At 47.0% G+C, this 20943-nt stretch overlaps 1 protein-coding gene across 23 annotated transcripts; it reads right to left on the bottom strand.

The window, feature by feature from the left end:
• Nucleotides 1–5410: 5410 nt before the first annotated feature.
• On the bottom strand, nt 5411–20498 carry USP11 (ubiquitin specific peptidase 11). 23 transcript variants are annotated; one of them, XM_070258582.1, is made up of 21 exons: nt 20149–20498; nt 13649–13758; nt 13345–13555; nt 12921–13038; nt 12378–12523; nt 12187–12248; nt 11967–12063; nt 11424–11597; nt 11169–11327; nt 10604–10828; nt 10378–10461; nt 10176–10270; nt 9226–9432; nt 8492–8544; nt 8077–8334; nt 7931–8001; nt 7600–7712; nt 6477–6626; nt 6278–6393; nt 6019–6107; nt 5411–5934 (listed from the first exon to the last, which is right to left on the bottom strand). In XM_070258582.1, the coding sequence occupies exons 4-21, from the start codon at nt 12964–12966 to the stop codon at nt 5797–5799; spliced, it is 2283 nt and encodes a 760-aa protein (XP_070114683.1). In that variant the 5' UTR covers nt 12967–13038; nt 13345–13555; nt 13649–13758; nt 20149–20498; the 3' UTR covers nt 5411–5796. The 23 variants fall into 23 exon arrangements, with proteins under 23 accessions (XP_070114683.1, XP_070114672.1, XP_014584315.2 ...); XM_070258571.1 differs by having other exon boundaries at nt 13345–13475; XM_014728829.3 differs by having other exon boundaries at nt 8092–8334; nt 13345–13475.
• Between the last annotated feature and the right edge of the window lie 445 nt (nt 20499–20943).

The following is a 20943-nucleotide window of genomic DNA, read 5'->3' as shown; positions in this document are numbered from 1 at the left end:
AAAAGGACATGTTCCATACACAGGCACAAAGACAGCATGACAGCAGATTTCTCACTGGAAACAATGCAAGCAAGAAGACAGCGAAGTAACATCTTTAAAGTATTAAAAGAAATAGAAAGACACTGTCAACCTACAATTCTATACTCACGAAAATCTTTCAAAACATAAGGTGACATAAAGACTTTCTCAGACATACAAAAACTGAGAGAATGCGTACCACGAGGAATGTTAAAGGAAGTCCTTCAGGCAGAAGGCAAATGATCCCAGATGGAAATCAGGACCTACGCAAAGGAATGAAGAGCACTGGAAGTGGTAACTACATGGGTAAACATGCATGATTCTTTTTCCTATTATTTAAAAAAGTAATTGTTTAAAGAAAAATAACATATTTTGGGGTTATAAAATATATAAAAGTCAAATGTACAATAACAACAGCATAAAGGCTGAACAGGGAGAAATGGAAGCACACTAAACTGCTTATACTATATGTGAAGTGGTATACGTCGCTTGAAGGTAGACTTTGATAAGTTAAAGGCGTATACTATAAACCCTAAAGAGGTAAATAAAACCAAAAGTTATAGCTAATAAGCCAACAAAAGAGATAAAGTGGAATCATAAAAAAATAGTTAATCCAAAATAAAGCAGAAAAAGAAGGAAAAGGGGGCATAGAACAAAGAGCAAACAAATAGCTAGATGAAAGATTCAAACTTAAATAGATCAATAATCACGTCCACTAAATGATCTAGGCACCCCAATTAAAACAGATATCATCAGATTCGATTATATAAAAAGATGCAACTACACGTTACCTAAGTGTGTTAAGAAACACACTGAAGGGGCCGTTCCCATGGCAGAGTGGTTAAGTTCACCTGCTCTGCTTCGGCGGCCCAGGGTTTCACCGGTTCGGATTCTGGGTGCAGACATGGCACCACTCATCAGGCCATGCTGAGGCGGCATCCTATACGCCACAACTAGGACCCACAACTAAAATATACAACTATGTACTGGTGGAATTTGGGGAGAAAAAGCAGAAAAAAAAAGATTGGCAACAGTTGTTAGCTCAGGTGCCAGTCTAAAAAAAAAAGAAACACACTTAAAACGTAATGCACAAGGGGAGTGACATCAGTGAAATTGCAGACTAGAAGCTCTAAGCTCTCATTCCCCAACAGAAACATCAAAAAAACCCAAGCAGAATTGTCAGAACCAACTGTGTAAGAGCTCTAGAAAACAGTCAGAGCTTTACAGCAATGGAGCAAGCGTCCAATGAAAAAAAATGCCATCTTCCAGAAGATGAGAGAGTGGAGAACCTCTATTTCTCAAAATCCTTGGCCTGAAAGTGAACTCTTGGGCACTGTTGGTAAGAATGTAATCTGGTGCAGAAACTATGGAAAACAGTATGGAGGGTCGTCAGAAACCTAAAACTAGAGCCACCACACGATTCAGCAGCCCCGCTTCTGGGTATGCATCCAAAGGGAATCAACTCGCTCTACTGCAGAGACGTCTGCACTCCCACCATCGCTGCGGCGTTCTTCACAACAGCTGAGACACGGAAACAACCTAAGAGTCTGACAACGGATGGACGGATGGAGCAGATGTGGTATATGCACACAAAGGAATGTGCTTCAGCTGCGAGAAATATGAAAGCCTGCCATTCGCAACAACGTGATGGCCCTTGAGGGCATTATGCTGAGTGAAATAAGTCAGAAAGAGAAAGACAAATATTGTGTGATCTCATTTACATGTGGAATCTAAAAAAGCCAAACTCAGAGAAATAGAGTAGAATGGTGGTTACCAAGGGCTGGGGGGTGGGGGAAATGGGGAGAGGTTGGTAAAAGGGCACAGACTTCCAGTTAGAGGATGAACAAGGTCTGAGGATCTAATGTGTAACATGGTGACTATGGTTAAGGTACAGTATTGTATACTTAAAATTTACTAAGAAAGTAAATTGTAAGTGTTCTCACCAAAAACAAGACAAAACAAAACAATGTAACTATGTGAAGTGATGGATGTGTTAGTTAAGCTGATTGTGGTAATAATTTCACAATGTATACATATATCAAGTCATCATGTTCTACACTTTAAATATATTACAATTTTGTCAATTACACCTCAATAAAGCAGGGAAAAATTATTTTGAAATAAAGCTTTGGTCCCCAGGGGGGAGGGGAGAAGAAAAAGCCATCTTCAAGTTGTAGGAAAGTTTTGAGGCATTCTTCCTCGCCCTCACTCCACCCCCTCCCTGGCACAGTGGCAGTCACCGACCGGCAGCCCAGTTTCCAGTTCTCTCCCTTGAACCAAGGAGCCAAAGGAGACATTATTTGCAAATGATTGTGTGTGAGCTCTCTATCCATCCACTCTGTTCAGCATTCCTTTCTTCCTGCCTTCTGGATTGATTATTCGTCACTCTATTTCTCTCCTTCTAGTTGTTTGAAATTTGTACCTTTTCAATTCTTTAGTTTGATACTCTTAATTTATCAACATATAGTATTAGTCTAACTTAAAATCTTCCAGAAGATGCATTCTTCAGTACACTTTAACTCATATCCAATTCACAAATTCCCTCCTCAGCTATGTCTAATGTGGTGTTAAACTCAGTCATTGACTTCTTAAATTTCGTTATCTATTCCAGGCCTATCACTTCTAACTGGTTCCTTTTCATCCCATTTTCATTTTTGAAAGTTTTAAATTTCTTGTTCACTTGTAATCATTTTTATTTCCATGATCAGAGTGAGCATAAATGTTTTACATTGATGTTTGAGAACTTTTTTTGTCTGCTTTTTCTCCCCAAATCCCCGCAGTACATAGTTGCATATTTTAGTTGTGGCTCCTTCTAGTTGTGGCATGTGGGACGCCACCTCAGCGTGGCCTGATGAGTGGTGCCATGTCCACGCCCAGGATTGGAACCAGCGAAACCCTGGGCTGCTGAAGCAGAGCGTGCGAACTTAACCACTGGGCCACGGACTTGGCCCCAATGTCTGAGAATTTTAATATAAGGAGTCTCTGTGTAACTGTTCTCTGTTATTTTTCCTGATTCTTACGTATGCTGTCTTTTCAAGATGTCTTTGATTAAATCAGGGAAGTTACTTCATTTGTGTGTGTGGGGAGGAGTTACTTGCAAAGGGTTCCCGGACGCAATTCCAACCTGTGTACCTGGAGGCTTCTCGACACCAACAAGCAGTTCTCAGACCCCCAACAGGGTGTCCAAGAATTCAACTCAATTCTGACACTATCTAGCCAGAGACAGAACCAGATTCCACAGGTAAAGGGCTCAGTCCTACAAGATCACCCTCCACTACAGACGCCAGTCTCAAGCCCAGGTTGTTACTTATGCTTCTGACCCACCAGCTACAAACTGGAGGTTCCAACGACCACCCCCTCAGGATGCCAATTGCAAGCCCAGGTTATTATCTGTATTTCTGACAGACTGGCCATGAATCAGAGGTTCCCATGACCCCCTCCTCGGGTTTGATTAATTTGCTAGAACTCAAGAAAACCCGTTTACTCACTAGACTACCAATTTATTACAAAGGCTGAGAATCAACAGCTAGATGAAGAGATACATAGCATGAGGTCCCAAACAAAGGAGCTTCTGTCTTTGTAGAGCTCGTGGCACGTGGAAGCTCTCTGAAAAGGGCAAGGAGCTGTCCTTTTGGTTTTTTAAGGAGGCTTCATTACATAGTCATAACTGACTAAGTCACTAATGGCCACTGGCAATTGACTCAACGCCAAGCCCCACTTCCCTCCCCAGAAATCAGGGGGTAGGACTGAAAGTTCCAATCCTCTGCTCACATGGCTGGTTCTCCTGGCAACCATCCCCCACCCTTGCATGGGGTCTAAATGGCCCTGAAACATTTTTAGGAAGTGAGGAACAGAAGACCAAATATTATGACAGATGTTCCCATTGCTCTTATCACTCAGGAAATTCCAAGGGTTTTGGGAGCTGTGAGCCAGGAACTACAGATGAAAATTACATATATATAAGTACATTTTGGTCATCTGAATGACCAAATACCTGTTTCTTACAAATCACAATATCGCCGTACTTTACATGGATTCACTTTTGGAAGGCTCTGTCCAGGACTGATCAGCCATAGGTAATGAGGTCTTCCTGTACTTAAAGCCTATTCTGAACCAGCTCTTGCTGCCTGCTTCCTCACCTGCAAAAGGGAGTGATAGTGCTTAAATCACATGGTCTTCATGAGGATTAAACAACAGCTTTTGAGTTCCTGCATCCAGTCATAACGGAAACTAGTATTTCGGTTATTTTTGCTTAAGTCAAGTTTGAGCTGAGTTCCTCACACCAACTACCTTGATTCTTGCCCATCACTGGTGCGACTGGGAGGTTTGTGGGTGGTAAGGCTGGGCCTGAGTGACCCTCAGAGGGGGTCTCACCAGGTCCGGTGCAAAGGCAGCAGGCTGGGGGACTGTTGAGGCCCTTACTGTGACAACGGTCCCTCAACTGTCACAGATCAGGGTTCCCTCCCATAGTGTGAAAAGTTGGGAGGCTTGTTTATGTCCAGACACCACCCATTTGTCCAGTCTACTCCACCCCACAGCTGCTCCCCCAGGAGCCCTGCTTCTCAGAGGCGATAGTTGGTGCCCATGGAAGGGGTCAGGTGGGGGATGTTCAGTGCTTAAAAGGCATCTTATACTCAGATGCACTCTACTGTAGCCATTCTGTGGTAGGGGCTCCATCTTGCTCTTCTCTGGGATGAAGCTGGAGGGACCCTGCCCCGTGGGGGAGCTAGGGTCATGGTGGGATGCGGAGGAGGCAGCTAAGTAGAAGGGCAACACAGACACAGCACATTTGTGCTGTCAGGTTGGCTGGTTTGGGCCAAGTGTACCATCTCTGCAGCAGTTCTCCCCGGAGGACACTACTAGGGGCCTGTGAAGTGGTCTGCTCAGCATCTTTACGTCCAGAAATTAGAGATTTGCCCACATGGATGTCTATCTGTTCCAGGGGCACTTTTTCCACATCAGCTATAGGGCAGGTCATGTCCACAGAAAGACTTCCGTCTGGGGTCCAGAGAGGTCAAACGCCCCCTCCTGAGACCAACACCAGTGTAAGTGATGAGGTGTGCTGACCTTCTGACAGAACTTGAGCAATTACTTGACCTCTGTACCTCAGTTTCCCCAACTGAAACTGGAGACGACAACTCCTACATGAGACTGTTGTGAGGATTATGAATCAATGTGTGTGAAATGCCTTGGAAAACAGTGGGCAGACAGTTGGTGCTGGGAATTGAGTCTGGCGCACAGATGGTGCTTCAAAAATCCTTATAATGGCACTTGACAAACAGGTGGCGCTCAATAAGCACTCAGAGCAGCATCCATCACACACTTAGCATTCAATAAGCACACAGGCAGGCATAAAACTGGTGCTTAGTACGTGAAAACACACCCCACACGATCGAGGAACACACTGGCACTTTATATATACAGAGTGGAAGGTACAGGTCTTGATAAGAAAATACACTCTGTGTTCAGGTGCACCCACCACACCCGGCTCAGAACACCCCAAGATGAGGACGGAGGGACAGGGACAACCATAAATAGAGAAGAGAAGGGAAGGTGAAAGCTCTAAGGGGCAAACACAGGCGGGGAACACACTGCTGGGAGGAGACACGACGTCGTCTTCTCTGGGAGAGAGCAATATAGCGGCACAGGAGAACAGTAGCCACAACTAAGCCTGTGATGCCTGGCACGGGGAACCTAACAGAGGTAAGAGGATGGGGATGGATACGGGGTAGAAGAGAGCAGAGATGGCGTCCTTCCCTGTGGCGGAGCCAGGGCCTGTCAGTTTACATCCATGAACTCAGAGTTGGGTGGGGAACTGGAGCCCAGGGATGCTGGGGGGTCAGATGAGGCAGGCTGGGGTTGCAGGCGACGCGCCACGTCCTGACGTTGGTAGAAGAGGACATAGGCTGCCTTGGACTGTGGGGAGAGGACAGGGCTCAGTGTGAATTGGGGGGGGGGGGGCGGCCAGGGGAAGGGGAGAAGGGAGGACGGAAGTCATACCTCAATCTGATTCTCAGTCACAGGCGAGACGCTGCTGTCATCAAAGTAGTGCCACTGGCCACTGTCCTTGTTGCAGGCAAACGTCGTGTCTGTAAGAAAGGGGGAGCTGTCCTTACTCACCCTCCTGGCCCCGAGAGGTGTCCAAGTTCACTCTCTCACTCCTCCCACCCTGATGACCTCGCCACTGACTCCCGTATCCAGTCACCCACTAGATAGCCTGAGCCCCTGGGGCATGCCCCTGCCACAGCCTGGCACATACAGTGTCCATCACGCAGGCCCCCATAGTGGTTGGAAACGGCGATGAGATCATATTTGTACAGCTCTGGGGCCGACTCGTTCTGCGGCTTGATGACAAACTCAGAGAAATCCAGGTCTCTGTGGGTGGGGAGAAGGTTAACACTGGCGCACCCCTCCCCACTCCCTGCTTCCCGCCCAGCCATCCTCCTCCTGCCCCAGACCGGATCGGAAACTCCACAAGGGTGTCCAGCTTCTCGCGGGAGAACTTGGTGTAGGAGAAGCGCTTCAGGTGGATGATGAGTGTCTCAGGCAGCATCCAGAGGTCCAGCTTCTTGGTGGCCAGCTGGTGCTGCTTGCAGGAGGGGCAGTACCTACAGACAGAGCTTGAGTCACTACACACTTTCTGAGCGCCTACCGTATGCTCTGCACTGTGCCGCCTTCCCCGGCCACGCCGGGTCCACAGACACTGCTCTTACTTCTACCTCCTGTTACTCTAGTTTGCTCTCTTCACATAGGAAAATCCTGTCATTCATTCACCAAGGACTTACCGATTGTCTTTTGTATCAGCTTCTGCACTACTCTGTACTTTTGGTTTGTGGTTCATGAGATGCTAATCTTATTTTAGAGCCTGCCTCTAGCCCTCTAGTTTTCTCTCTTCCAGTTTGATTCACTGTCATTCACACGCTCATCAAGTATTTACTGCCTGCCTATTGCTGAGTCCTCGGGCACTACTTGTTATTTCTTCTCCCCTTCTGCTCCATGGAGACGCTGCTCTTATTTTTGAGACTGGCTTTATCTTTTTGGCTCTCTCTTCCTATTTTATTTGCTTATTCTGAAAGGATCTATTGAGCATCTACTGCACACCCCACACCATTATGATCAGTGAGAAGAGACACAGTGAACTGAAAAGTCTTCACCCTCAAGGGGTTTACTCTAACAGAGAAGACGAATGATGACGCAAAAGAGGACCTAGGACATGACATCCAGTGGTGTCACTGAGTTAGAAAGTAATGCTCAGCTAAGGAGTAAAGAGGGAATGGAGAGGTGATGGCTGGGGGAGGGGTGGCTTTTAACAGGCCAGTAAGAGAAGGTCTCTCTGATAAGGTGACATTTGATGGGAGACCTGAGCAACATGGAGTTCTGTCCTGTAGGTAACTGGAGGAAGTGCGCTCCAGGGAGAAGGAATAGCCTAGGCAAAGGCTCTGAGGTGGCAATAGGCTTGGAACGCCGGTGGCCAGTGGCAGGAAGGATCTGAATGAGTGTGGGTGTATTTAGAGGTAACAGGGATCTGGATGGGTGGTCCCACTCAACTACACCCCTAGAGGCCCCATTCTGGTCCCTCACCAGGGGTTTTCCTTCTCCAGGGTTTCAACAGTGGTGAAGAGCTCAATGCACTCCTGCAGCCGCACCGGAGCCTTCTTTAGCACATACCCAACGCAGTCATGCTTCACATAACCCTAGGTCGGGGTAGGGGACAGCCAGATATGAGGACAGGTGGATCAAAGGGAGTGGGGGAAGAGACACACCAAGTGGTTGAGAGCATGGACTTTGAAGTTAGGAATCTGAGGCCCTGGGAGCTCTGTGGTCACGGCTTGGAGGAGTTCGGGAAGGGATGTGTGAAGAGCTAAACGGGCGAAAGCTGAAAAGTGCCCCCCATCCCTGGGATCTCGTTTACCTCAGCCTCCACCTCGTCATAGTAACGCTTCTTCATCTCTGGTTCCCAGTCGATGGCAATGTACGGCTGGGCTGGGGGCGAGGGGAGGTGGTCATGGGCCCTGCTGCCAAGGAAACCCCCCTCCCGCCTCCCCAACCCTGGCTCACAGCTGAAGGAGACACCATGGGTATCCTCGTTGAAAGTCGAGCGGTCGCTGGTCCCGTTGGAATTCACTGTCTGCAGGGTAAACAGGTGCTTGCGCCGTGCCCTCTGGGGCCAGTGAGATGGTCCAGCGGAGTTGTCCACGGGGGCCCGGCTCCCGCCTGCAACTCCAGAGCTGGGCCCAGCCTGCTCGGGCCCAGGGTCTTGGGAGCTGCCCCCAGCCACGTGTCCAGGCTTGGGGATGTTGTCCTTATCCTCCAGGTCTGCGAAGACAGGGGAAGATGTCAGAGACGGGTCTGTGTGAGCCCCAGGGGGCTGAGCTGTGGTGGACCTGGGTGGGTCAGACCTACCCCAGACCCTCTGACCCTCCCTCAGGCCATGTGACTGCTTATACAGACTCTCATCCTTCCTCTTCCTCACCTTTCTCATCCCCATCATCCTCGTCATCTGAGCTAGGTCTGGTCACATAGCGTCTGTGGAGACAGCACAGGACTCTTGAGGAGGGGCACAAGAGGAGGGAGGGACAGAGCCCGGGATTCTACTGTGCTTATGATGGGAAGCCACTGGTAAACCCACACAGACACAGTTGTTAACGACGAGCCCTGAAGGTCTCAGGAGATGACACAGAAACGCATGAAGAGATGGCCTGACAACGTAGGACCTTGTGTACCATAATTAAGGAGCGCCAATCTTAAGTATGATAAGCCCCTGGTACACAGACGCACGTCAGCCGTAAATTCCAGTCAGGAAAGGCCTCCAGGGAGCAGACTTGTAAGTGCACCAGGAGGGAGACGTCAAGCCAGAGAGCGCACTGCCCTATTTGCCTCGGTAAGGACTCCGGATTTTAAGCACCGTGAAAATCTATCGGTAAAAACACAAATCACCAAGTCTCTCTGAGGAGGACACAGTTAAGTACAAGATGAAGTTGCCCATATTTTGTCTGTTTTGTTCACCTCTGTTTCCCCAACACCTAGGAGAAGCAGCAGCGAAGCCAGAGGTTTAGAGAAAGAAAAAAAAAACCTACAAGCTCCTCTCTGGCCACGTGACGTTTGAGCTGTCTTGTGGACATGGAAGGGAGGTGGCAACTAAGCAACCAGACACCCAAGTCTAAGTTCAACCCCATCTCCGCCCTGCCCCCGAAAGGACAGACTCACGAGAGGCGGTACAGGAGGATGTGATATAGGGCATCCCAGGAGAGCCGGTCCCGGGGCACAGACACCAGGAGCGGGTGCCCAAAGAGCATCAGGCCATAGTAGGAGTTGTTGTAGTCCCGGGCTGGGGTGCGCTCCCGCAGGTAGATAGGAAGGACAACATCCTCTCTGGAGTTCTCACCGATAGCAGACCTGCCCGACACCTCATATCTGTGGGGAGTGGACACGAGGTCACGCCTGATCAGAACACCCAAGGGGGACTCGGGAACTCTGCCGTAGTTGCTCCATCCACTCACCCCTCACAGCCTGAAAATATTTTTAAAAGGGTCTGAAGAGTCACCTAAGTCACCTAGTGTTTTGTGCTTTGTAAAGTGTTCAATGATTTACACAGCACTTTGTTTATGTGAGGTTTCATAAAGCACTTTGGTGTTATCGGAGTGCTGAGGGGGCTAAAAAGTTTTAGTAACAAAAGGATTTAAAACCATTTTCTTTTTGGAAAACACTGTTTGGTTTACAAAGATCTTTTCTACTCATGAAGCACTTTCTATTCTAGTTACCTAAAGATTTAAAATTTGTTCTGAATGCTTATGCTCAGAAAGTGCCTTAGTGTTCCCTATTTCAAAGACCACTTTTAGTTTTTGAGGACGGCAATGAGTAAGGAGTGCAGGTCAGCGTCTAGTACACAGAAAGTGCTCAGTAAGTGCTGAATAAAATAAAGAAGAAACAGGAGCCTCCCTCACATGACAAGAAAACAAACCCACAAGGATGCCCTGTACGAGGATCTGTTGCCGCGCCCCACTGTCAGCCCCAAGGCCCCTGCCCTCCTAAGGCACACGGCTGAAGCCCTGTGCAGGGCAGGCGCCCTGTCAGCCAGGCCGAGAAGGGGAGAGGGAAGGTGGTTACGTGGAGGAGGTTCCTGAGGAAGCCCCATCTCCCCTGGTCCCCTCACTCACATGAAGATATCATCTCGATCCAAGATGCTGCTCAGAGACTCTTCCAGCTGGTAGATCTTATAAAAGCGGTGACTGAAGACATCAGCCACCATCATCTGGGAACGGGATGCCGAGAGGGGGCTGGTCAGTCTGCAAGGTCTTCCTAGGCCCTTCTGCCTCCCTGCCCCTAAATCCCATCCTCCCTCCATCTGCAGAGCCTCACCCTTTCTGGCGAGACACCAGTGTGTTTGGCCAGAGCCACACAGAGATCCGAGATCTTGCCTTTCTTGGGGACCACTAGCCGGTGCTGAGGGAGAAACAGTATGCACAAAAGAGCAGAAGGGTGTGTGGTGAGTTAGCGTAGCAAACCTTGAGGTATGGCAGAATAGTCAAATAAACTCTGACTACACGTCCCTCATTCCGTCCTCACATCCCCATTCCCCTCATACCTGCTCTGGCTTGCGGCGGGGGTCCATGGAGACAAAGAAGACCTCCATGACCCTCTTGTGGCTGACAGGCAGTGGGACGCTGAGGTAGCAGAAGGGGTCAAAGGTCACAGACACGTTACCACAATCAGGGCATACCAGCGTGGACTTGAAGAGGCCATGAAAAGTGTCCACGATCACAGAATCGTTCCGCCGTTTGTGGTTCTGCCAGGCCTCCTGAGCGACCTCCTGTTGACAGTGTCATGGTGGGTGGCAGGGCTTGCCCAGGGCAGGGAGAAACCATGGTTCAGAGTGGATGCACACGGGGTTAAAGTTAAGGTTGTGGCCACTGGTAAAGTCCAGAGATAGAGTCATAGCTGCGGCTATCTGGAATCTGGGTTCACGCAGGGTTGGGGTTTGTTCTGGGGAGACCGGGTGGGGGTTCACTCTGGGTTGGGTGTAGGGGCAGATGTGGTATTGGAGCCAAGGCTGGGACTGAGGTTGCAGTTGAGGTCAGGTAATCCCTGAGGCAGAGGCCCGAGTGACTTTAAAGGGGCTCTCAGGAAAGAGGTCTTTCAGGAGCACCTACCTGATCTGGTCGCCCAGCCGCATCGCATAGCTCCACATATTCCTTCTTTTTGACACGATTGAGGTCCTCATGCAGCCCATCCAGGAGGAACGACAGCAGTTCCTGTGAGTCATGCTGCTGGTAGCCCAGAAACTGGGACGCAAAGTGGCCGACCTTGGTCTGAGAAGATGGGCAGGGCCGTGAGAGCAAGAGGGAGTTAGGAGAGTCAAGAGAAGTCAGGGACAGGGTAGGGGGCAGCCCAGGGCTGAGTCACACCTTGAACACATGGGGCACGATGGAGCGGTGGTGGCCAGACCACGCCTGCTTCACCAGGTCTGCATAGGCCTCTGCAATCTCACCCTTCATGCCCAGTGGGTTGCAGAAGTTGAGCTCCTCCAGGTAGCGGTTTTTGAGGAAGTACTCAGTGAGCTGTGGCACATTGCTGAGGCACTGTAGGGGCAGGTGAATGAGACAGAGAAGAGGAGGAAGGGCAACCAAGGTGAGGACAGAGAAAAGGAAATGAGGAAGAAGGGGGAAGAAAGGGAGAAGGAGCAGCAGGATGGGGGAGAGAGTACAGCAGCATTTCAGGAGAAGGAAGAATGTGGTGACAAAGGACAGAAGAAAAGGGAAAGCAGGAGGCAAGCGGAGGAGAAAGTACAGACGTTTCAGGAAGGACCGGGGGAGTGTCAAGTCAGACTTGTGGGGCCCTAGCTTCCAACCTGACCCCATGCCCTGCAGAACCCCCCAGCTCTGTACCCAATCCCCATCACTTGAAGCCCATCCCTATGGCTGTGCCACACATAGCCCTAATGGCCCAACCTGCAGGGCCGAGTTCATGAAGCACGTGTTGCCCAGGTTGGTGAGACCACAGATGCCTGGCTGGCCCTGGAAGTTCTCATCCTCTGATGCACTTTTCCTGGGGTGGATGAGAAACTCGATCAGCTGAGGGCCTACTATATGCGGGTGAAATGTGCTCGCGGGCTCAGTGGCTGTGCCGACTGTGGGACCCCACTCTGGACCAGACTCCCTAACAGCTTACGTGGTATGCGGCTGTGCGCTGGGCCAAGTGCCATCCTTGTTTCGGGTCTCCATGACAACCAGCTGGGTTGGAAGAAGAGAAAGAAAAGCAGGAAAGGCCTTTATGGAGGTCCCCTGGGTGCTGAGCCCTCACTTTCCCCACACTGAGCACAGCCAGTGAGCAGAAAAGCTCCCCCCCCCCCGCCACCTCACCTGCCCAGTCTTGAGGGCGGCGTCGAGCACTGTGACACGTGTGTTGCACAACCTCTCAAAAGAGCCCTCTGCGTTCTTGACCCACAGTCGTGTCTCTTCCTGGGGGCTCACCAGAAACTGCTCTCGAGCGGTACGCAAAACTAGGTCTGTGCAGGGTGATGGAGCACATTCAAGGTTTTCCTGGGACCCTGAATGACTGACATGTTAGCATCAGACCCCTGACTCATCCCCATAGACCGTGCACTCTTGGTCAACACCTTGTGTCCCTGATCAATCTCGAAATGACTGATCTGCACTCAGGACTTGAGACCTCCAGCAAATATCCTCTGCCACACCAGCTAAGCCACTGGAATGCAGCTCACATACCCTAGGGACTCTACGGGACCCCCTCAGGGCCTCTGCCCAGCTTGACCAAGACCTTCTTGGTCCTCCAGTCTGACCAGTGCCTTCTCAGTCTACCATAGCCTAACCTCGTGCATTCTTAGGTCACCTCGCTGTGACCGTGGCTGGGACGCCAACTCATTCTGTGACCCTTAGACTCACCAACAGAATCTGTGTGGCTGAATTGAGCAGTGCAAGGTGTGTCCATATCACTGTGCTGGACAAGCAGCAGTTCTACTGGGTACACCTCGACCTCCTGGATACTGAGCAGCTCCACGACCTGGAAGGGCGCATACGCAGGTGTACCCACACAGCATATACACAAAGATGAAGGCACAACCACCTGAGATCAGAGGAGTGAACACACATGGTGTACAGACACATGTACAAGGATCTGTAAGGGGAGCACACACATGCGGACAGACCAAGACACCTGTATAATGACCTATGAGGAGAGAGGAGCGTAAACACAGGTGTATATACACAGCGTACATAGAGACAGATATACACGTGGGTCTCGACCCATCCTGGGCCCACAAGGCCCTCCTCCTACCCCACTCCCCAGCACCCTCCCCACCCAATATACCTTGCGCTCAATTGGCGGCTGGCCATGCTCTAGACCATACCAGCTGACCAGGTAATGCCAAGCAGCCTCTGGGAGCAGCACATAATCCTCACCTTCCACCAGTCCCTTCTTGAGGCGCCAGTTTACCTGGTCTGCGGGGGGCGGGGGGAGGTGGCAGAGGAAGAATCAGGGAGGGAAAGTGATGAGTCACTCTGGCCATCTCACCAATGACCTAGCACAGAGAAGGGGCTTATGATCATTTGTCGGGACAGAGGGGACAAGAACTTGAGGGCTAGGCTGATGTGAGGAGGCAGAGGCCTGGTACCTTCAAAGAGTTTAGCATTGTTGATGCAGCCAGGGAAGGTGCTGGAGTCCTGGTCTCCTCCCTGCACGTACAATTCCCACTGTTGGTACCAGTGCTGTTCCACGAGGAACCTGGACCAGACAGGTAACAGGGGTGTCGCATGGTTATCTGAGGGTTAGTGGGACCACTTCCCATGGTCATTAGATGAAAAGTATCAACACATTGTAAGTCGAGGTGTCAAGTTTCATATACACCTAAAACTAATACAATGTTATATGGCAATTACATTTCAATAAAAAAAGAAATTCCTCCCAGAATGCAACATTAAAAAAAAGTTTCAGCATCATATAAAAATAAATTAGAAGCAAAATGTATTCAGTGAGATTCAGATTTGGATAAATTACCTAACTTCTTAGGATACTAAAAGAGATTTGATTAAAAACAGAAAATGTGCTCAATAATAGCAAAAAAAGCCAAACAAAAACCCCACACCCATAGTGCCAGGAAACATGAGGATTTATTATAGAATAAACAATACTTAGGCTCAAAATATCTGTTATTGCAGCTAATACTATAAAGCTTTAGCCTTTCATTAAGTGTGCAGTGTTTGTAAAGGATGTATAAATGGAGGCAAAAATCTTCAGCTAAGAAATAATTATTAAATTCTGAAAATCTCAGACACTGAAAAGAATTCAAAATGCTAAAAGAATCATAATGCTTTCTTTCAAAGACTGCGTATTGCCATTTTCTACCATTTTCCTATTTAGGATTTATTCTGGCTTTATAATAAACTTCTGAGCCTATGGTGACTAGCTAGCTCTTTTTAAAAACAAAATGATGATAAAAACCACATAACATAAAATTGAGCATTTGAATCATTTTTAAGCATTCAGCTCGACCAGCTCTCTTTTAAAGTAGAAACTTTTATATGCACTACTAGGATAAACATTTAGGTCTGCTGAAATCTGCCTTTGTAAAACGTCATGAGAAATTCTGACGTCTGGAAAACACTTGACATATACTAAGTGCTAAATGCCTATCAGCTGTCCTGGTTCCGATCCCAGGGCTTGGACACAAAAGCTCATGTACACACAGACACAGACACACAATCCCCATCCCACACTCACACATGCAAACCTGCCCTGCTATGGGGTTTCTGACACCTAAAAGGCTATCCCAAATACTTAACAGCTTCAAAAAGACACTTTTTAAAAAGTTACAAAATTGATGAAAAATATGTAACATTGTATTGGTTAGTTTCCCAGCAATTTAACCCTATAAATGGGATTCTTTAAAATGGCAACTTGCCTTTGTTTGTAAAAGGATCAGAGAGGTGGGGGGATGGAAGGACAGAAAAACCTTGAATAGTCACAAGTCACCTGAATAGGCAAACATTTCTGTGGGGTTTTGTGGCTGCACTGACCCCGCCACAGACCCTGCACTTTACTCATGCTGGGGACACTCTCCCTGCCCTGGCAGATCACGCCACAGACCTCCCATCACTGACCCTACCCTCCACCACATGCACCTTCACCCCCACCTTCAAGGCTTTAAAATTGCCTCCATTTCCATTGACCAACAGTCTGAGGTTAATTTATTCAGTAAAGCTAATTTCTCATTAATGGAACCTTCAATGAAAAGGGAGGCACTGGCCGACTTTTTTTTTAGAAGCAAATTTTTAAGGAAAATTAACATTAAAATCACTCTTTATAGCAATAAACAAAACCTCGGGACCTGGCTACAACCTGAATTTCTAAAGGCTTCATATAAGACTGAAATTTTACACAAATTTTCACAAAATATTACTACCATATTTCTTCAAAGACATTAAAGATTTCTTTAACATCTCTAAAATCGAGATGTCACATAATCTGTCAGCTCAGGTGGCAGTCATGAGAGCTGTCATCGTCTGAACAAGAAGCACCCACATTGTTATACTTACTCTTAAGTATTCAATTTTTTTGGATGCTATTGTAAATGGCATCTTTTAAAATTTAATTTTCTAATTTCTTCTTGCTAGTGTATAGAAATACAATTGATCTTGCTAAAGGCACTTACGTTTATTTGTGCTTCCTCAAATTTGTTAAAATGATAAGAAATACCTGCTTCTGAAAAAAGCTATTAAACAATATTTTCTGCTCTCTAGTTTTATCGTGTGTCTGCGGAGAAGAAAACTGGTTAAGATAACAATAATTTACATTATTGGTTAATTATACTAGGTACAATAATTACAGAGAAATAGAAATATGGATATAAGAGATATGATATCCTTGTTTATTAAAAGGTTGTTAGTTTATTGAGATGCTAAATGTAATATACAGTAACACTGTTCCACTAAATTTATTATTTATATACCTGTATAAGCCTAAATACATACATACGAAAGCATATTTATAAATCCTTTACTGTAAATTGTCACATGAATAATGTACCAAAGGAGGAAAATTAGAATTTGGGTCTTTTTCTGTAAAATGACCACATTAATTTATGCCCAGATTAGAAGTTCCTTTTTGATCACCCAATTATTAACTCTTGGTGCCTTTTGACATCCTCTTAATTCATTAAAAAAAAATCTTAACTCATTTTTTAAGAGATTCCTTGTTTAAAAAAGTTAAGCTCCTAATAATCTGTTTATCACCGTGTTTTTACAAAGCTGATTATAAATATCTCTTGCCTTCACTTCAACTCTTATCTCGTCTCTTCTAACAACTATTTTTGATTTGTTTTTCCCAGATTCAGAATAATGACACTGTTAAAATGTTCTTTTATGCCAAAACTATCTCTGGGAAATAATACCAAGATTTGTCCCTTTGCTCTATGAATGACAATAGGCATAATTAGGTTTATCTAAAAGTCTCCAAATTTTAATTTACTTAAAATTTTTATGAAAGCTCTTCCATTTGTCAAACTTACCATTTTTTAAAAAAAGACAAATCAAAAAGTTTATCTTCCTAGGTTAATTATAGTGAATTATATATAATTAGGTATGCTAATATAAATATTTTTCAATAACTGACTACTTTTCAAGCTAAAGAGCATACTCATGTTCAAGCAACAAAAACTGGTACAGTAACTGTCTTCCAGAATATTCCCCACTAGGATTCCAGATTCACAAACCCTTTTTCCCTTCTGGTTCATGAAAAGTCTGAACAAGCAGTAGGGGTATGGACTCAATTACATGGGAATTATCAAAGGCCTACTGTTCATTTCAGTCTTTCATTAGATCCAGTAGCCAAGGTATACCTACCTGGTGTAAGAGCTAGAGCAAGCGATCACCAAACAAAAGTGAAAATTTCAGTTGACTTAGTTCTAGGGTCTTCACTAAACGTAATGGTTCCCACGCTGCAGATTTCTCCCTGGGCAGAAAACCCTCAACGCTTCTAGGCTAGCCCTTAACCTTCACGGAAACGTTGCTTTCCCTTCACACATCACTACTCATTGCTGGAATACGGAGCCCAGCCACCTGCCTTCCTTTACCTGAACAAAGAACCCCTTGCTTGCTTACCTCTGTTAGGGAACTATCCACACTCTGCACAGACCATCTAGAAACTCCCTCTGCTGTGCCTTATTTAATTGTCTATAGCTGGTTCATCCTCAAAAAGAAAAACTAAAATTTGCTAAGGAGGCTATGCTATCGTAGATTTGAATTTACTCTTAAAATATAAGCTTCTCCTAGAATTTAAATCAGTTTAGATGGCCAAGTTACTTAATTACCCTCATTGAGATCTGCCAACTGACAAAAGATAGAAGGCGCAAATCCTAATACTAGGTATATGATTTGAGGGTTGTCCATGACTTCGAAATGCTTTCTAAACACAAAGTTCCTGACCACTGCGGGAAACCCCCTACAAAATGGACAACAAATTAAAGAATCTTGAGATGCTTTGCTCTTACTTAAACAGATAAGCATTCAAAAAAATGGAGTGAAGCAAAAATGCTTCAGGATATTACCCACAATAGCAGAGAGAAACTGGCTTCAACACTGAACCAACACTGATGGGGTAATTTTCTTTTATTGACAGAACATAATTTTTTTCATTGACATAACATAAATTTAACCATTTTAAAAGTGAACAATTCAGTGGCATTTAGTACATTCACAACGTTGTGCAACCACAATCTCTATCTAGTTCCAAAACATTTTCAACATCCCAAAAGGAAACCTGGGATGGGTGGTGTAATTTTCAAGGGTATTGTTATGACAAGGCTGTAAAGGTAGGACAGGGCAGGCACCAAAGCTCCCAGGCCCTTCTGAACATCTCCACATCGGCTATAAAAACGTTCTGGTTATTGTTGTTTATTCTCAGGATGGACTGAGGCTTTTCCTTGCTGGAGAGCTATAGCGTAATAGTAAAAAAAAAAAAAAAAAAAAAAAAAAGCTTGGTTTCATATTCCCGATTGGGGAATCTCAACTTGTCTCTCCAGTAACAAGAATATATGTTTCACTAGTACCATGATTAAAGAACTCTGTAAAATGTGCAACCCTCACTTCCAAAGGCCCTCAGGTGAGAGCATGCTCGCGGCATTTGAGGAACAGCAAGACTCCAATATGGCCGGATGGAGCGAGTGTGGGGGAGGGTAACCAGAGGGATCTGAGAAGAAATCACAGCCGGGGACCAGACTCACAAGTCACTTTAAGAATTTTAGCACTAACACTGCAGGAAATGGGAAGCTGTTAAAACGTTCTGAGGAATGGATGGACATAAATTATGTTTTGAAAAGAATTACTGTGTGCAGAAACAGGTACCTCCACAGTGGAGAAACCGGGCAGATACCACCTTCACTAAGAAGACATGAAGGCTAACGTCACCATTGACATCACGTGGATACCATGTACCACCTGATTAGGATGCGAAGGGCACACGGTAGGCATCCATATATATCCTCCACAAAATGAATGCTTAGACCACAAATAATATTTAGGGATGCACACAGTGGCGGAAAAACGTTAACGAAATTAAAAATTCAGGATCACAGTTTCCTGCGGCGCAGGGAGGGGATTTTCATCTGGGAGGGCACAGAAAGATTTCCTAAGGCAACGGTCTGAATCTTAACCTGGGCAGTGAATTCACAAATTTTTGTTTTATTATTCTTTAATTTTTTTACTTTGAAATAGACTCAGAAAAACTGCAAAAATAATACAACAAATTCCCATATGCCTTTTATCAAAACTCCCCAAATTTAACATTTAACCCATTTGCTCGATCACTGTTTCTTTAAACACATTTTTATATATGCTATTTGTTCAAGTATTTGAAGAGTAAGCTGTTTACATGATGGTTCTTTATTCCTAAATATTTCCGCACGTATTTCCTAAAAACAAAGATATTCTCTTTCATAACCACAATCAAAAGAAATTAGCAGTACTGATGTCTAATCTACAGACCTCGGTCAAATTTTACCAATTTTCTCATTAATATCTTTTACAGTAAAAAAGAGAAAATTAATTTTGAGAAGAAAAACCTGATTTTTAAGTAATTAACTTTTTCTGCTCCGGGATCCAATCTAGGATCACACGTTGCATTTAGTTATGATTCCTTAAATCCTATTAATTCCTTCAATCTGGAACAGTTCTTCATCCTTTGTCTTTCACGACCTTGAAATTTTTGAAGAGCAAAGGCCGTTTATTTTTATGGAATGTCCATCAATCTGGACTACATAAACGTTTTCTATAATCTTTTTAGGTCTTACGAATTTCACAATCTAAAAAACGAGATGCAACTTGGCGAGAAATAAAATGAACCCAGAAACAGTTCATTTCAAGCACTGGTTAGCAAAGAAATCAGTAAAACAAGCCGAGTTATTAAGATACGCATTGACATCTTTTTAAATTGCTAGTTTTTCCTGATTACAAAACGAAACGGTACCAAAACAGAAAACAAACGTAACATCGAAGGCCCCTCCCGTGCCAATCACCTGCACTTTCTCCCGTCCAGGGAAGAAGGCCTCGGCCAGAGGCAAAAACCTCGCCGCGTCACAAACTTTGCTCATTCGCAGGCGCCATTTTCTGCTTCACAGGCGCCGCCTCCCCTCTGCAGTCTTCCCTTGGCCCCAGGACACGCCCCTCGGCCCACGTCACAAGCCTCGTTCCCAGGGGCCAGCTCCCTGTCCCCGCCCACAGCCGTAAGGCTCGGAGCCCGCTCTCCGCCTGACGTCACCGCCAAGCCTCGTTCTCAGGGGCGGCGCCCCCGGCCTCTGTTGCAGAGACCGCCTCCTTCCCAGGTTTCCAGTTGCACCACACAGGCCTGGCCCCACCCCCGGGGCCGTTTCTTCTCAGGCCCTGCCTCCGCCTCTCCACAACAAACCCCATCTCTTTCTCAGGCGTCAGCTCCGCCACGCAAGCCCCGCCTCTTTCCCAGATGAGGCGATCCACTCCTGAGCACGTCCCCGCCCCTCTCGTCCTCAGTCCCACAGGCCAGTTCCCCCGCCCCCACGGCGATTCTCCTGCGGACCACGGCCACCCCGGCGCCAACGCCCCCACCGTCCCCTCAGCCGAGGCTCCGCTCGCTGTCCTGCCTCACCAGCTTTCGCCGGCCCGCAGGGGACGCTCTCGCCCACTCTCGCTGCTCTTGATCTGGCGCCGCTGGCTCTCCAGGCCCGGCACGGCTTTGCGCTGTGGCTCTCGGTCCTCGGCCGCATCCACAGCCGCCGGATCTGCTGCGACTGCCGCCATGGCCGTTCACCCTCCTCTCACAGCCGCAGCAGCTGAAGATAGGAAGAGGCCCCTCAACGGCCACTTCCGGATTCAGGTCCCGGAAACGGAAACAGAGCCCCCCAAACGGCCGGGGGGCTACTGCCATCTTGGAAATGGACCCTACGCTCGGACGCGCCGAAGGGCTAGGCGGGCATCGGGCTGTGGGCGGTGATCTCTGCGACCAATAGGCAGGGTAAAACCTCCAGTTGGGAAGTGAGAAAGACAAAGGTGCCTTGTGGGATTCTCACGCCATGTTGAGTCCGGGCAGACGGTTGTGTGTGAGGTGGAGGGAGCGGTCCCCGAGGTGGACGAGGACATATTGGGGAGTGCTCAGGGATACAAAGTTCTGAGTCTTCTCAGACCCATGCTCTGCTGGGGGCCCCTACCCTTTCTTAGCCTGACCAGAATGCCTTTCCTTCATTGCATTACCCTTCTCATCCATCAAAACCCAACGCAAAAGAGGTCACCACCTCTAAAGCGCCTCCCAGCCCTGTGGGCCGCTTCCCTGCCTGAACCAGGTTTATTCTCTCGACAAACGTGTTGAAGGCAAGTTAGCCCCAGGCCCTGTGTATTTGTTGGAGTTACAGCAATAACTAATAATAGTAGGCCCTCTTTAAGTGCT

Source organism: Equus caballus, chromosome X, assembly GCF_041296265.1.
Source record: "Equus caballus isolate H_3958 breed thoroughbred chromosome X, TB-T2T, whole genome shotgun sequence".
NCBI lineage: Eukaryota > Metazoa > Chordata > Mammalia > Perissodactyla > Equidae > Equus > Equus caballus.
Note: the sequence above shows the minus strand (reverse complement) of the source record. Positions and strands in the feature narration are given on the sequence as shown.